Raw genomic sequence first — 14,449 nt, forward strand, 5'->3', positions numbered from 1 at the left:
ACCATTTCCTTTTCTCTGTGCTAATTTTTGTTCCCCAAAGAAAGGCATAGATTTCCTGACGTCGGTTTTGCGTTATTGTCTAGAAACGGCGTGAGGTATCCCAAAAGCGACAAGAGCACCGGCTTGCAGAGTCAGCCAAGAATGAAAACAGCCCCCTCGGCTTGTCCTGGTTGGAGGGCCAAGCCCCTGTTTTGCCCTGTTACAGATTACCTCCTTTGATTACAGTTCTCTTTCTTTCTTGCAGGGTGAGCGCGATTCTGGCAAAAGCCTGGAGATGCGCAAGTTGGTGCTTTCGGATTTCTTGGCAAGCGAGGAGATCTATATAAACCAGCTGGAGGCACTGTTGCTTGTGAGTAGAACTCCGAGGTTGCGGGCAGAACCACTGTGTCCTGTTAATGGCACTTGGGGAGGAGGGGTTGTCGACGTTGTGGTTGTGATTTGGTTCTTAGGAGTATTACCGGGGAACAGGAGGAGGAGCAAGAGAGCACCTGTGTGGATTTATAGATAAAGGCTGAATTAAGGACAGTCCAGGTTCAAATCTTTTCTCTGCCATGGCCTTTTTGAGTGACTTTGGGCCAACTGCATATTTTCTGGCTAGCCTACCTTGCAAAGTTGTTGTGATGGTAAAAAGTCAGGATAATATCTCCACCCAGAGGGGATTTTCTGTTTTTGCCTCCATTTCCCTTGGCACTCTCCATTTCTCCTTCTCACTGCCAGAATGCATATTTTTTTAAAAATATGGTAGTAGGCAGGGCTTTTTTTTGTAGCAGGAACTCTTTTGCATATTAGGCCACACACTCCTGATGTAGCCAATCCTCCTGGAGCTTACAGTAGGCCCTGTACTAAGAGCCCTGTAAGCTTTTGGAGGACTGGCTACATCAGAGGTGTATGGCATAATATGCAAAGGAGTTCCTGCCACAAAAAAACCGCTGGTAGTTGTATGTATATTGCTAGAGTGTAGTGCAGATTATAGCAGTATACCTCCCACCGTTTTTTTTTCCTTAAAAAAAACCCCACAGCACAAGAGTTGATAACTAGAGCAGGGGTTGTCAATGGTAGCTTTCCAGATGTTTTTTGCCTACAACTCCCATCACCCCCAGCCAGCATGGCCAATGACTGGGGCTGATGGGAGTTGTAGGCAAAAAACATCTGGAAAGCTACCGTTGGCCACCCCTGAGCTAGAGGATATAGTGCCAGCAGCTTTTAGAGAGGTGCAGAACTCTTTGCTTTCCCATCCTTTACTCCCTAAACCTACTTGAAGTAGTCCCAAAGTGAGTGGGGGGAGGGGAATGAAGGGAAGAGGTGAAGACATGAAAGCAAACAAATGAATGCAGGATGATGTGTGGAAGGCCCTAAAAGATCCCCCTGCCATTGTGGGGCAGGGAGACACAGAACAAAACCTCCCTGTGGAAGGAACCATAGACAAACGGCTGTAGCAGCAGAAAGAAAATTGGAAAGGCCAATCGGGGACTGATATTGCTGGATTGAATGAAAGCGCTGTCTTGTGTGAGCCATGTGCTTTCTGGGAAGAGGCTTTGCACAGGGGAGAAGGGTTGTCCCCTGTACATTCTTCCATGCATCTGGCATCCTAAGATGCATTGCTTCTGACCATGGAAGTCCAATAGCCCTGGATAGACCTAACATTATTAATGGTCTCTCTGGATATAAGATCTGTCTAATTCAGTTAAGTTACCTTTATTGGCATTAAAGGAGAGAGAAAAGGGAGAGAAAAAAAATAGCTGTACACACATATGCATGCGAATGGATAAAACATGCCAACAAAAGAACATTCTAACATTCTAAAAGGGTCTAAAATCTGTACAAAAATAAGTCAAAAGTCAGTCTGTCTAATACAAATTTAAATTACAATACATTACTGCGTCTAAGAAGAGCAGCCGGCAAAAACTTTGCAACAGCATCAGTTGTGTTCCCATCTTTGTTGTTTGATACAGCAGTTTATATGAATCCGGAAGCTCTAAGATACTATCAAGAATTAACGATAAAATGCTGCACCAAATATTAACATAATAACAGCATTCTAATGAGACACAGTTTCAGTGGACCCACTTGCACAAGGGCATAGTCTATTAGCAAAACTGTCCAATTCGACATTGTGCCTATGACAATGGCCACCTAAGTGACCGTGGGACATTCATACCCAACTTTTCCCTAAAATGTCTTATGTGTGGGGAACATGAAAGTAAGAGCCCTGCTGAATTGGACCAGTGGTCCATTTAAACCAACTTACTGTCTCACCCAGGGCTGGCGCATGGGAGTACGCCAAGTAGGTGGCCATCTAGGGGTGCCATGAGGTGCCCCCTCTCCCAACGCCTGCTGCCTCCCTGCTCCTACCTCCCCTTGCCTGCCACCGCTCACCTCCTCCCCACGCAGCTGCCTCCCATGCCTGCTGCCGCATGCCTCCCTGCCCCCACCCGCCTCTCTGCTGCTTCTCCGCACCCACCTCCCCTCGCCTGCTGCCACTCGCCTCCTCCCCAGGGCTCCGACCACCACCTCCCCTCACCCATCACTACCTCCCCTTATCTGCCTTCCTGTGGCTGCAGACTGCCTGCCCATGCTTCAAAGGGAGCCGGCTGGGTCCCTTTGAAGCAGGGGAGGAAGGGGGGGGCCACATGTGATGATGTCACTTCTGGTGATGTGATTGGGTCACAGACTTGGGGTGGCGGGGGGAAGGGACCCAGCCTAGGGGCGCCAGACCCCCTAGTGCCAAGGCTGGTCTCACCCAACGTCCAGCCTTTTAACCTTGAAAGGCCAGCAAACAGGACATAGAAGCCAAGGTTCTCCCCTGATGTTGCCTCCTGGTGCTGGGTTCCAGAGGTTTACTGCTTCTGAATGTGGAGGTATACTGCCTCTGAACGTGGAAGCTCCATTAATATTTTTTTAAGCCCTCTGCACTAGCAAATCTCTCTACAGCTTGTGGCAGTGAATCCTATAAGTTTATTGAACAGACTGTGGATGGCTCTGACTGGTCTCATGCTGAAAGTGCCCACTTTTGTATTGTATTTATAGTGCCGCTTCCTCTTTTTTTTCTGGTGCCCAAGCCGGAGCCGGGTCTGCGGCTCGCATGGCTTGCGTAATGCACACACGTGGTTCCTTTCGTTTGGTGGCACAGTGTGGAACCTTCAAAGCACTTTTTTTTTTTTACATCTGTATAGTGATTTCAAGGACTCAGAATGCTCACAGCAGCCTTGCAAAAGGGTGAAACAGAATTATTCCTACATGGCAGAGTGGAATTGAGGCTCAGAGTGAGTGGCTTGCTGAAGGCCATTGAGTAAGTCATTGGCAGAGGCAAGAGTGGAATTACTTCTTTCATAGTTCAGACTGTGGACTAGAGGCAGGCCAGGACTGGGTTAATTGCATTACTCTTTCTGGGAGCCCTCGGGGATAGTTCACACCTTCATTTGGCAGCTAAATGTGTGACTGGCATCCCTTCAACTCTTTTTAGAGAGAAGATTAGAGTTCTGCCGATTGACAGCCTGTTGCTGGTTATTCCTGGTCTTAAGGGATGGGTGTACAAGCCAGACTCAAGGGCTAGCTCATGATGCAGCTTTCTTCTTGTTGCCCCGCATGGGGTTTTGGGGAGGTGTTGGATCCGTGATGCTCTCTTTGCACGTGCGAAGTGTGGCTTAATGTTGCAGCACTGGCCACAGAGTTCACAAATGTGTTCCAAAGCAGATGGGGAATTTCCTGGGGGTGGGGGACAGGTTCAGAAAGGAGAGTCAGTTTGGTGTAGTGGTTAAGTGCCTGGACTCTTATCTGGGAGAACCGGGTTTGATTCCCCACTCCTCCGCTTACAGCTGCTGGAATGGCCTTGGGTTAGCCATAGCTCTCGCAGGGGTTGTCCTTGAAAGGGCAGCTGCTCTGAGAGCTCTCTCAGCCCTACTCTCCTCACAGGGTGTCTGTTGTGGGGGGAGAAGATATAGAAGATTGTAAGCCGCTCTGAGTCTCTGATTCAGAGAGAAGGGCGGGGTATAGTAAATCTACAGTCTTCTTCCTTTCACCCCCGTGAACTGAGGGAGGCAGGAACTTGGGAGGGACACAGCATCGACTGCAGCCTGTCCCAGAGGGCGCACGAAAGTGTCCTGCGCAGAGTTGGGCCCTTGGTCTCCTGAGCTCAGTTTTGACAGGCAGCAACCTGCTGAGATGCTGTGTTGTGCCACTGTGCAGTGTGTTGGCCGTCATGTGGCCCTGGAGCCTCCTCTGAGATCAGGCTGGGCTAAGAGGGAACGGTTGAGAACTCAGCTGTGCCAAACCAAGGTTTTGCCTCCAGGCACATTTTAAATTTCAGCCAATAGGAGGAGTGTTTTTCACATCCTGTTTTTCCAGCCATTGTTGTGCTACAAGTGCCTTCCAATGCTGCATCTTTGCAGGCGGGCTTTGGACTAGTCCCTTCTCCAGGCTTGTTTTGCAAGGACGTGGGGGTGTTGCAATGATACTCTCACCTTCCCTGCAGCCCATGAAACCCCTGAAGGCTACGGCCACCACCTCCCAGCCAGTCCTCACCACCCAGCAGATTGAGACCATCTTCTATAAGATCCAGGATCTCTACGAAATCCACAAGGAGTTCTACGACAGCCTTTACCCCAAGGTCCAGAACTGGGACAGCAGTGTTATCCTTGGTCACCTCTTCCAGAAGCTGGTAAGTGGGTTTTTGCTTTGTTTGAGATCAGGCAGTGGCTCAATGGGTAGAGAATCTGCTTGGCATGCAGAAGGTCCCAGGTTCAATCCCCAGTATCTCCAGTTCAATCAGATTGGAGGCGATGTGAAAGATCTCTACCTGAGACCCTGGAGAGTTACCTGATGGACCAGCGGTCTGATTCAGTGAAACTAATATGGCAGCTTCACGTATCTGGTCCTTGATTCTCTGCTCTCTGTTCCCAGGTCCTAACCAATGTTCCCTCTAAGTTGCAGTCTTGTGAGCAAAAATTCTACTTTGTGAGCTACTGGCCTTAAAATTGTGAGCTACTGCATAAATTAGTGTACTCTGGGGTCATCCTTCCTGAGCTAAGACAAAAATGTGTGAGTCGGAGGCTAAAAATCTGTGAGCTAACTCACGCTAACTCAACTTAGAGGGAACACTGGTCCTAACCCTAGCTAAGAACCCAAACCACAGCTTAGCTTGTCAGATTAAGCCCTGCTACACTCTGACCTGGATAGCGCAGGCAACCTGATCTCTTCATATCTCATAAGCTAAGCAGAGCTGACCCTGGCAGGTACTTGGATGGGAGACCTCCTTGGAATACCAGGACTGGGAAGCAGAGACAGGCTATCAAGCCACTTCTCTGAACATCCTCCATGCCCCAGTAGGAGTCACCAGAGGTCAGCATGTCTTCCAGGCACGGGGGCACGTGCACACATACGCAAACACAAATGCAAAAAAAAAAGTTTGAGCTGTGCTCCCTGGAAGGCAAATATAAGGAGATATCTTTGTCTCTGGCTGGTCACTTTGTAAAGAGAGTCTCTGGAGGGGCAAGAGAATTGCCTTCTCCCTCATCTGCTCCATTGCATGTATTCAAATGTGGGTTACACAAGTCCCAATCGACAAACCCAGACTTCAGACATAGCACCTAACTGTGGATAGGGAAAGTGAGCCTCCTGTTTGCTTGGGGCCAGGGTGAGTACTGTGCTCCCTGATTGGCCAGACCACTTGCTGCAGTGACTGCATAGTCTCTGATGTCGCTCCAAGGTCAGTGTGCTTTGGTTGGGCAGGTAGGCAGCTCTCCCTTCTCTCCCCCACCCATAGCTGTTCTCTGTTTATACAGTCAAATGGTGTGCTCAGGTAGGAAAAGCCATATAAAGGTGACTGTTCTCTTGGATGGAAAGTGTTCTGATTTGAATGAAACAAGGGGAAACAAAGAGGCCAGGTGGAAAGTTTCACCTGGAACTCTCTGCAATTTCTTGGGGGGGGGGGAGGTGTAACAGGTTTCCCCCAGCCTCATGCACAAGACTGCTTTCTCTCATTTGTTAGATAGAGCAGCAGTATGGGGGAAATCCTGGGTCACAGAGCTGCAGTTCAAAACGACCTCTCCAAAAATTTTCTGTGGCATTCTGAATCCAGGATGTTGCTCCTTTCTGTATGTTTCGATGTTGGGATAAGAAAATGCTGAATGCAGGGAGGGCATCCAAAATCGTCAGAATCCCAGTGCTTCGGGATCATCCCAAGTGTTAAAACCAAGGGTGGAATTCTAGCAGGAGCTCCTTTGCATATTAGGCCGCACCCCTCCTGATGTAGCCAGTCCTCCAAGAGCTTACAAAAAAGAGCCTTGTGAGCTCTTGGAGGATTGGCTACAATCAGGGTTCTGTGGCCTAATATGTAAAGGAGCTCCTGCTAGAATTCCACCCTTGGTTAAAACATTTTTAGCATCTTTATTGTGGGGAAAGGCCAAAGAGGTTATTTTTTAAAATGCATTTATACCCTGCATTTCTCCCAAATGGGGACCCAAAGTGACTTACATCAGTCTCCTCTCCTCCATTTTATCCTTACAACAACCCTGTGAGGTAGTTTACGCTAAAAGAGTGGGAATGGTCCATGGTCCCTGAGTGATCTTCCATGGTAGAGTGGGGATTTGAACCTGGGTCTCCTGGATACTTGTCTGACCTTCTAAGTCAGGGGCGTCAGACTCATTTGCTAGGAAGGATGGATCTGACATAAATGGGACTTTGTGGGGCCAAGCCATGCATGTCTTAAAATGTAAATGCCAGATAGCAGACATATAGACTTTCTAGAGGACACAGACCAACACAATTAAAGATATTTTAAAACTTAAAATACAAACAAGCTTAATACTCTTGCAATATTTTGTTTAAAACAGAAAGGAGGGCTAGTAGGGGAATAGTGGGATTCAGCAATGCAATTTAAAAAAAAAACCATCAAGAAAAAGCACAAGGATCGCAGCCGAAACTTAAAAAATAAAATGCTCTCAGACTGGGAAAACATAAAATGGCAAGGCATTGCAAGCTTCTCTCTCCCCCCTGCCCTGCCCCCTGGTCTACTCAGATTAGCAATGGCTTTCCAGTGTCATATCCCCCTTTGGCTGTGGGTTCCCAAGTTAGAGTACTCACTAGGCACTAGTTCTCACTCCACTGAGAAGAGACAAAGCTGGCTCAAAGGATCAATGCTTGATTTGCAACAACACAACTCCAGGAAGCTTCAGCTGGCCATAGGAACTCTGGGAAGTTCCTCTCCATTGAAACACAAACAAAGGAAAAAGTGGAATGGATTTTTTGTTCACATCTGCTTTGCCCAGAAGCCTGAAAAGAAAATCCATTCTGCATTTTCTTTGTAGCTTTTCTTTCAGCTTTAGCCTCTGCACAGAGAAGGCCGAAGGAGCTGGGAACCTCCTGGCTTCACAGGGTGAGAAGAGAGTAAGACTCAAGAAATATTTGGGGACTTTGGGGGTGGAGCCAGAAGCAAGGGTGTGACAAGCAGGAGTGAACTCCAAAAGGAGTTCTGGCAATCACATTTAAAGGGACCATGCTCCTTTTAAATGCTTCCCTCCATAGGAAATAATGGAGAATAGGGGCACCTTCTTTGGGAGCTCATAGACTTGGACCCCCTGATCCAATATTTTTGAAACTTGGAGGACATTCTGATGAGAGGCACTGAATGCTCTGCTGAAATTTTGGTGCCTTTACCTCAAAAAAACAGCTCCTCTGGAGCCCCAGATACCCACAGATCAATTCTCCATTATACCCTATGGAAATTGATCTCCGTAGGGTATAATGGAGTGCCCTGTAGAGATTTCCCTGCCCCCACCCCCATTTTCTGATGCCCCTAAAGCAGGGGGGAGGGCTTCCAAACCAGGGGATCCCCTGTCCCCAACCGGGGATTGGCAACCCTAGAAGAGAGCCTGATTGAAGCCCTGGGTGGGCCGGTTTGGCCTGCGTGCCACACGTTTGACACCCGTGTCCTAAGCAGGACACCATACTGGTTACGGGGAGCAAGGGTTTATTTTAAGATATGATGAGGGAGGGAAAATGATAGATAGAGATTTAGACAGTTATAAAGCGGAGATGGAATTGTTTTCTCTCCCTCCTCCAGTTCTAGAATTTGAAGAATTCAGTGGAATTGGTAGGCCCATAAATTCAGGATGGACAAAGGAGCTATTTCTTTAACCCCTCAGATAAATCGTATTGTGGGACTGTCTGCCGCAGGGTGTAGAGATGACCACTAATATAAATGACTTTAAAACAGGATTAAACAAATTCAGTGGAGCAGGAGAGGTTCATCAATAGCTGCTATTCAGGGCTTTTTTTTTGTTAAAACTTTATTTTTGGGGTAGCAGGAACTCCTTTGCATATTAGGCCACACACCCTCGATGTAGCCAATCCTCCTGGAGCTTACAGTAGGCCCTGTACTAGGAGCTCTGTAAACTCTTGGAGGATTGGCTACATCAGGGTGCATGGCCTAATATGCAAAGGAGTTCCTGCTACAAAAAAAGCCCTGCTGCTAGTCAAGATGGGCAAATTAGAGCTTCTGTGTTCAGAGGCAGCATGTCTCAAAGGGCCAGCTGCTGGGAGGCAACAATGGGGAGGTTTGGGTCTTTGCTTGCAGATCTTCTGGAACATCTGACCAGTCACCGTTGCAACTAGCATGCTGACCGCACCTTGGCCTGATCCAGCAGGGCTGTTTCAGTGCTCTTCTATTGCTTTTAGGCTGGCGCATGAGAGCAGTATTCTGAAACGACGAATAACTTTGGGATTTTTTTTTAAAACATCCCATTTTTGTTATGACTCATATGACGTAAGCAAATAAGCTTAGTTGGTACTTTTAAAAAATTGACTCTGCCTCTTCCCTTTTCCCCTCCACAGGCTAGCCAGTTGGGAGTTTACAAGGCATTTGTGGACAACTATAAAATTGCCCTCGAGACAGCAGAGAAATGCAGCCAAAGTAACAATCAGTTCCAGAAGATCTCAGAGGTGCGAATGATTGCTGTTTGCTGTATTATTCAGCAGAATTAACCCTCATCATTGTCATGTTTTTATTATTTTACTTTATTTATATTCCAACTTTCTCTCCAGTGGGGGCCCAAAGCAGCTTACAGCATTTCCCACTCCTCTGTTTTATCCCCACAACAGTCCTATGAGGTAGGTTAGGACTGAGAGAGTGGGAACTGGCCCAAGGTCACCCAGCGAGCTTCCAGAGTAGGAGTGGGGATTCGAACCTGGGTTTCCCAGGACCTGGTGGGATGCTTTTGTTCACTACATCATGCTGTTCCCTCTGTCTCCCAAAGTGCTCAGAGGTGTCCACAGTGAGATTTTCCTGTGTTTAATAACAGCCCTTTCAGGTGAGCTACAAGTTGGCAAGCAGTGACTGGCATGAGGCCCCATAGAGCCAGTTTGGTGTAGTGAGAGCCAGTATGGTGTAGTGGTTAAGTGTGTGGACTCTTTATTTGGGAGAACCGGGTTTGATTCCCCACTCCTCCACTTACAGCTGTTGGAATGGCCTTGGGTTAGCCCTAGCTATTGCAGAAGTTGTCCTTGAAAGGGCAGCTGCTGTGAGAGTCCTCTCAGCCCCACTCACCTCACAGGTTGTCTGTTGTAGGGGAGGAAGATAAAGGAGATTGTGAGTCGCTCGGAGTGGAGGGCGGGATATAAATCCAATATCATCATCCTCATCATCAACCCCCAAGTGAGGGTTTATGAGCATTATTGTTCATGTATGTGACATTTTACAGGGAAGGCAAGCCAACGAGACTGCTGCCTGTTCCCAAGGAACTGTGTCTATAATGTATGCGAATGGGACACATCACTTCTGTGGGTGTGGGTGTGTCTGCGGGCCAGGCTATAGATGCATGGGCCACCTCTTTTGCTTTGGTGGTGCAAATAATTTATGTTTGTAACCTAATATGCATATTTTTGCTTACTGCTTTGGCTTACTGTTACACCAAGTCACTGCCAACTTGCAGTGACCCTGTAGGGGGGGGGGCTGCCACCCCTGACCATAAGGCCATGACTCTTAGACCACAAACATGTCCCCGTTTCGATTCCAGACTGTGCATGTTTCAGTTGTAGATGTGTGAGAAATGGGGAAGAAGGTACGCTCTGCACATTCTCAGAGGTAGGGTGGGAAGCTCTTTGTTTTGACCAGGGTATGAACACAGGGTTTGGATCCTTCATAATGTTGGAAAAGAAGAAACTAGCGCGCACACAGAAACCCAAACCTCCCGATGCCAGATGTGCAAGCCCTTTGAGCTCTCTGTACAATTGCCGCTGACAAACTGACGTTTCCCTTTGGCAGGAGTTGAAGGTGAAAGGCCCCAAAGATTCCAAAGAGAGCCACACCTCCGTCACCATGGAAGGTATTGATTCTCCTCCATAGGGGTGTGTGTCTGAGTGTGTACCTGGTGTGTGCAGGAAACCTTTGTCTGTCTCTCCCTCTCCCTCCTTTCCCCAGTGACCTTAACCCATGAATTATGGATCGGATCCTCTGTGGAGATGGAGCCTTTTGTGTGGTTCCGGGGAGGGGAGAGGTGAGGAGGGGGCTGTGCACCTTTTTAGGATGCTGGCAGCGTCTGACAGCTCACACACACGCCCCCTTCCCTCCTCCTTCTCCTCCTCCCCCCTGCCACCGGCTTCCTTTGTCGATCTCACCGGCAGCACCCACCACTCTTTCTTGGACCGCTGATGGAGCTGGGAAGGAAAGCCGGTCTGAGAAGGGGCTAGCATGGAAATTCTGCTGATCATCCGTTTCTGCTGTAACTGCACCTACGGTGGGGGATCGTGTGGGCGTGTAGCCTTCCTTTTTCGTGGTGTTTCTTTGTCCGAGTACTGTTGCTTAGAAGACAGGGTACCCGGGCTCTCCTTTCTGACATCTTGGGATGGTTGCATGGGGATTCTGGCTCTTCTGTTGTGACCCATCAGAGCCTTCACCCTAAGAAGCGGTTGGTTCTTAGAGCGGCTTCAAAGGGTTTTCTCCTCTTTGTCATGCTTGGCTCTGGAGACTGAACTTGGAAATTTCTTTGTTCTCGCCCGTCCCAGGGCTGGCTTTTCTCTCGTGGATTTCGTCTGGGCTTGGTTCGAATATGATTTGGGGCCATTGGAGGGGAGTGGGGGGGGGCAAAGGATGCCTTTTGGAGCCCCTGGAGCTACGGAGGGATGGGTTGGGGACCGGGAGTGGCAGGCAGGTCTGAGGGAGTGTGTGTGTGTGTGTGTGGGATCAGCACCGCTTTTCTCTCACCACATTCTGGCTGCTTGAGTGGAACTTCTTGACTTGCCACCTTGTGCGCCGGGTGCTTTTACGGTCTTTTTTGCTTTTACGGTCTTTTGGGGAACGTATGTTCTGAGAGTGAGGTATTTCTTCAGTTCTCGTTTCCAGAGTCTGTGAGAAAGGGGGCGTGGGGCTGGCTCTCTGTTGGCTATCACGGTTCCCCCACCTCGAAACCTTATCGAGTATCTTTTTGGGGGTGGCGGCATCTCACCCTAGTCTTGTCACCTCAGATGTTTGGTTGTGAAGGGTGTCCCTGGGTCCCGTAACCATGACAACGGCAGGAGCCGGGGAGGACGGCCTAGTAGCTGCCGGACAAGGCATGGGAGGCGAGGCTATGACGTCAGTGGACTGGCTGTATTTGCTCTTGCCCGGCAGAGTAACCTTTTTGAGGCGCAACCACTCACCCGTGCTTGGGGCTTTTTGACATGAGGGCGTGTTAAATCTGCCTCATTATCTCCCTTTCCTTGGTTGCCTCCCCATGAGGTGACATAGGAAGGACCACTTTAGATGTCAGATTAAAGGGTTATCGAATTGCCAGCGATTCAGCTGCTTTTATATATATATTTTGCCCCACTGGAGGGTGCTATTTGGATCTTCTGATTTGGGCAATAAGACATCTTAGGGCCAAAAAGAAGAAAGGATGAGCAGGTCCAGTCTCTTGTCCACCTCTCCAAGGCAAGCCCCATGCCCGGGCACCCTGCTGATGGGGGCTTGCCCAGCAGATGTTCATTCACGGGGGAGGGGGGGCAGGAGGGGCTGACAAACAGGAGAGCAGCTGAAAGTGGCTTTCTGTGCTGGATTGGTCAGCATTTGCGTGTGGTGCTGGGAGGAGGTGGGTGGGACGAGTTTCCTTATTTCTTGCTACGGTCAGAATGATGCTGGGCTTGTTCCTGTTTTGCTTTGGGGAAGTGTGAGAAGGGGAAAATCCGCTTTGGGTCTGGGTAAGAGTTAGGAATCACACTCACCCACACAATGTTTGTCATCCAGAGCTAAGCAGAGAGCGGCTGCCCACCCCAGGTACCAGGTTAGGAAGCAGTTAAAGGACAGCAAACAGTCAGTTATTTAGCTCACTGTGGCTTTCTTTTAACTCCACAGAGGGCTCCTTTTTTGATTTTTGGACTCCATCTTCAAAGGGTCATGGGTCATTTCCAGAAAAGGGTATTCCCACCCCTGGTGGGGGGGAGGGCAGAGTTTGGGGAAATATTGGAAAGAACAATTTACCAAGCTGCAACTGAATCAGCAGGGTGCGTGTAACCCCTTGAGCAGCTGGTTCGTCTGCTGAGGGAAATTCTTCCTCCGCTTCCCCACAAAGAAAACTAATGAAGAAGGTTCGCTATCAGCAAGTTCAAAATCTGATTTCAGTGAAAAGTTTGAGGGGTTTTCCAAATTCCCACCAAAAATATAAGAATCTCCCATATTTCTTGCTGGTTCAGCTGGGTTGAAGGAAATACCTACAAAATTGTTGACGTAAAATTGCAAATGCCTGCCCCGCCCATTCCTGCCTCAAAGCTTTTCCTTCCATGACCCTCAGACCCTCATTCTGTGATTCTGGAAGGGAATTGAGGCCATCCCTGAGGCCTTGTGATTAGGGTGTGTGGCAGAGTTGAAACACTGCTCTGGGCGCTGGAGGAAGAAAGAGGCTAGCTTGAGAGAGTTTGGCAGAGTGTGGAATGCATCCCCTTAGACATGACAAGTTGGGATCCTGTGAGGAATCATGGAAACGAAGGAGAGAAAAATGGGGCACACCCCACCCCCCCGGGATTCTGTAAGGAGCTTGATGAGGCAGATTGTTCCTTCCTTTCCCCCCACCGTTAATTGATTCTCAGCTGCTGTCACTGTTCTGTGCCGCCTGAAACAGGCTGTCTTCTCCCATTTGGTTATCAATGTCATCTTTTTGTGTATCTGGAGAGTTTCCCAAGTAGCTTGAGACCCTAAACCTTGTTTGTGGTGGGCCACAGCTATTGTGGTTTACTACTTGAAGGAATGGCAGGGTAGCCATCTTTGTTCATGTGATATTTGGCCCCTCATGCCTCTAAAGCAGGGGGAAGGGAGCTGAGGCCGCCCTTGTCCTCCGCCTTACCTTTCTGGGCTCAGGCATTTCAAGTTCTCTTCTTCTCATCCCAGTTCCAGGATCTGAACAGGACAGTGAGAAAAGTGTCTGATGATTTGTGTGGGGCATGGTGGGGAAGGAAGGGCAGCTAGTGGCCCTTGCTTATGTGGAATTTTTCACAAACAAAATTAGTTGCCCCAGATACCTCTTGGCTTAGTTGTGAATGAGCAGATGTATGAAAACTGTGGCAGTGAGCTGTGCCAATTGGCCCATACCCGTGATGTCTGTTCCACCGTCAATTTTTAAACATTTCAAAAACTAGTTGGACCAGAGGATAGGATGGAGATTGCAAAAGAAATGAGCATAAGTACCAAACCATAAATTATAATGGTGCTTGTATTGTACCAGGTCTCTTCGAAATCATGTTCTCTTTGGCGGGGGTGAAGTTCCAGGCTTACCTCTCCATTGCTCCTGTACCTGGTGATTGATATAGGGACCGTTTTGATGGACCAGTGAATGTGTGGGGGGAGACTAGGGTATGTGTGGAGGTTGGTGAGAGTCTGGGGAGTGGGAAAGGGGATGGGTGCCCCAGAGCGCCTCTCATCATCTTGCATTTTTCTCCTCTTTCTCAACATATAGCGCTGCTATATAAGCCTATAGATCGTGTGACTCGGAGCACGCTCGTATTGCACGTGAGTATACATGGGAAGAGAGCAGACTCAGGTTTCATTACTGCAGCCTTCATGCAAATCCCTGCAAAATAACATGGGGAGGGGGGAGAAAAGAGACAGAAATTCCTTTGTGGCTTCCTGCAGATGTGAGGAATTGATTCCCCTTCCCTTTGTATTATAAAAATGACTGACAATCCATTAAGCAGGGTTTCCTCCTCTAAAAATCCCAAAGGTGCCCACAGGCTCAAAAAAGGATTGTGATCCTTGCATTAAAGTATCTATATAGCATTGTGGGGTAGTCAAAGCAGTAAGCCTTTGAATCCTAGAACCAGGAGGCAACATCAGGGGAAGGCCTCAGCCTCTCTGCCTTGTTGGCCATCCAAAGGACCTGGTCAACCAATGTATGAGACAGAATGCTGGACTAGATGGACCACTGGTCTGATCCAGCAGGGCTTTTCTTGTATTCTTATGAAGACCTTGGCCTCTGTGCCCTGTTGTGGG

At 48.6% G+C, this 14,449-nt stretch overlaps 1 protein-coding gene across 4 annotated transcripts in view; it reads left to right on the forward strand.

Moving 5' to 3' along the window:
- Positions 1 to 14,449, forward strand: part of ABR (ABR activator of RhoGEF and GTPase) — a 143,371-nt gene that overhangs the window by 53,378 nt on the left and 75,544 nt on the right. For 3 of the 4 annotated variants that reach the window (XM_060258884.1, XM_060258883.1, XM_060258885.1), the window contains 5 exons: positions 245 to 349; positions 4,472 to 4,657; positions 8,830 to 8,937; positions 10,259 to 10,319; positions 13,917 to 13,969. In XM_060258884.1, coding sequence (XP_060114867.1) covers positions 245 to 349; positions 4,472 to 4,657; positions 8,830 to 8,937; positions 10,259 to 10,319; positions 13,917 to 13,969 — 513 coding nt within the window. Of the gene's footprint in view, positions 1 to 244; positions 350 to 4,471; positions 4,658 to 8,829; positions 8,938 to 10,258; positions 10,320 to 10,647; positions 10,731 to 13,916; positions 13,970 to 14,449 lie in introns of those variants that run through there. The other variant, XM_060258886.1, reaches the window with a different exon arrangement.

This window comes from Heteronotia binoei, chromosome 18, assembly GCF_032191835.1.
Source record: "Heteronotia binoei isolate CCM8104 ecotype False Entrance Well chromosome 18, APGP_CSIRO_Hbin_v1, whole genome shotgun sequence".
Classification (NCBI taxonomy): domain Eukaryota; kingdom Metazoa; phylum Chordata; class Lepidosauria; order Squamata; family Gekkonidae; genus Heteronotia; species Heteronotia binoei.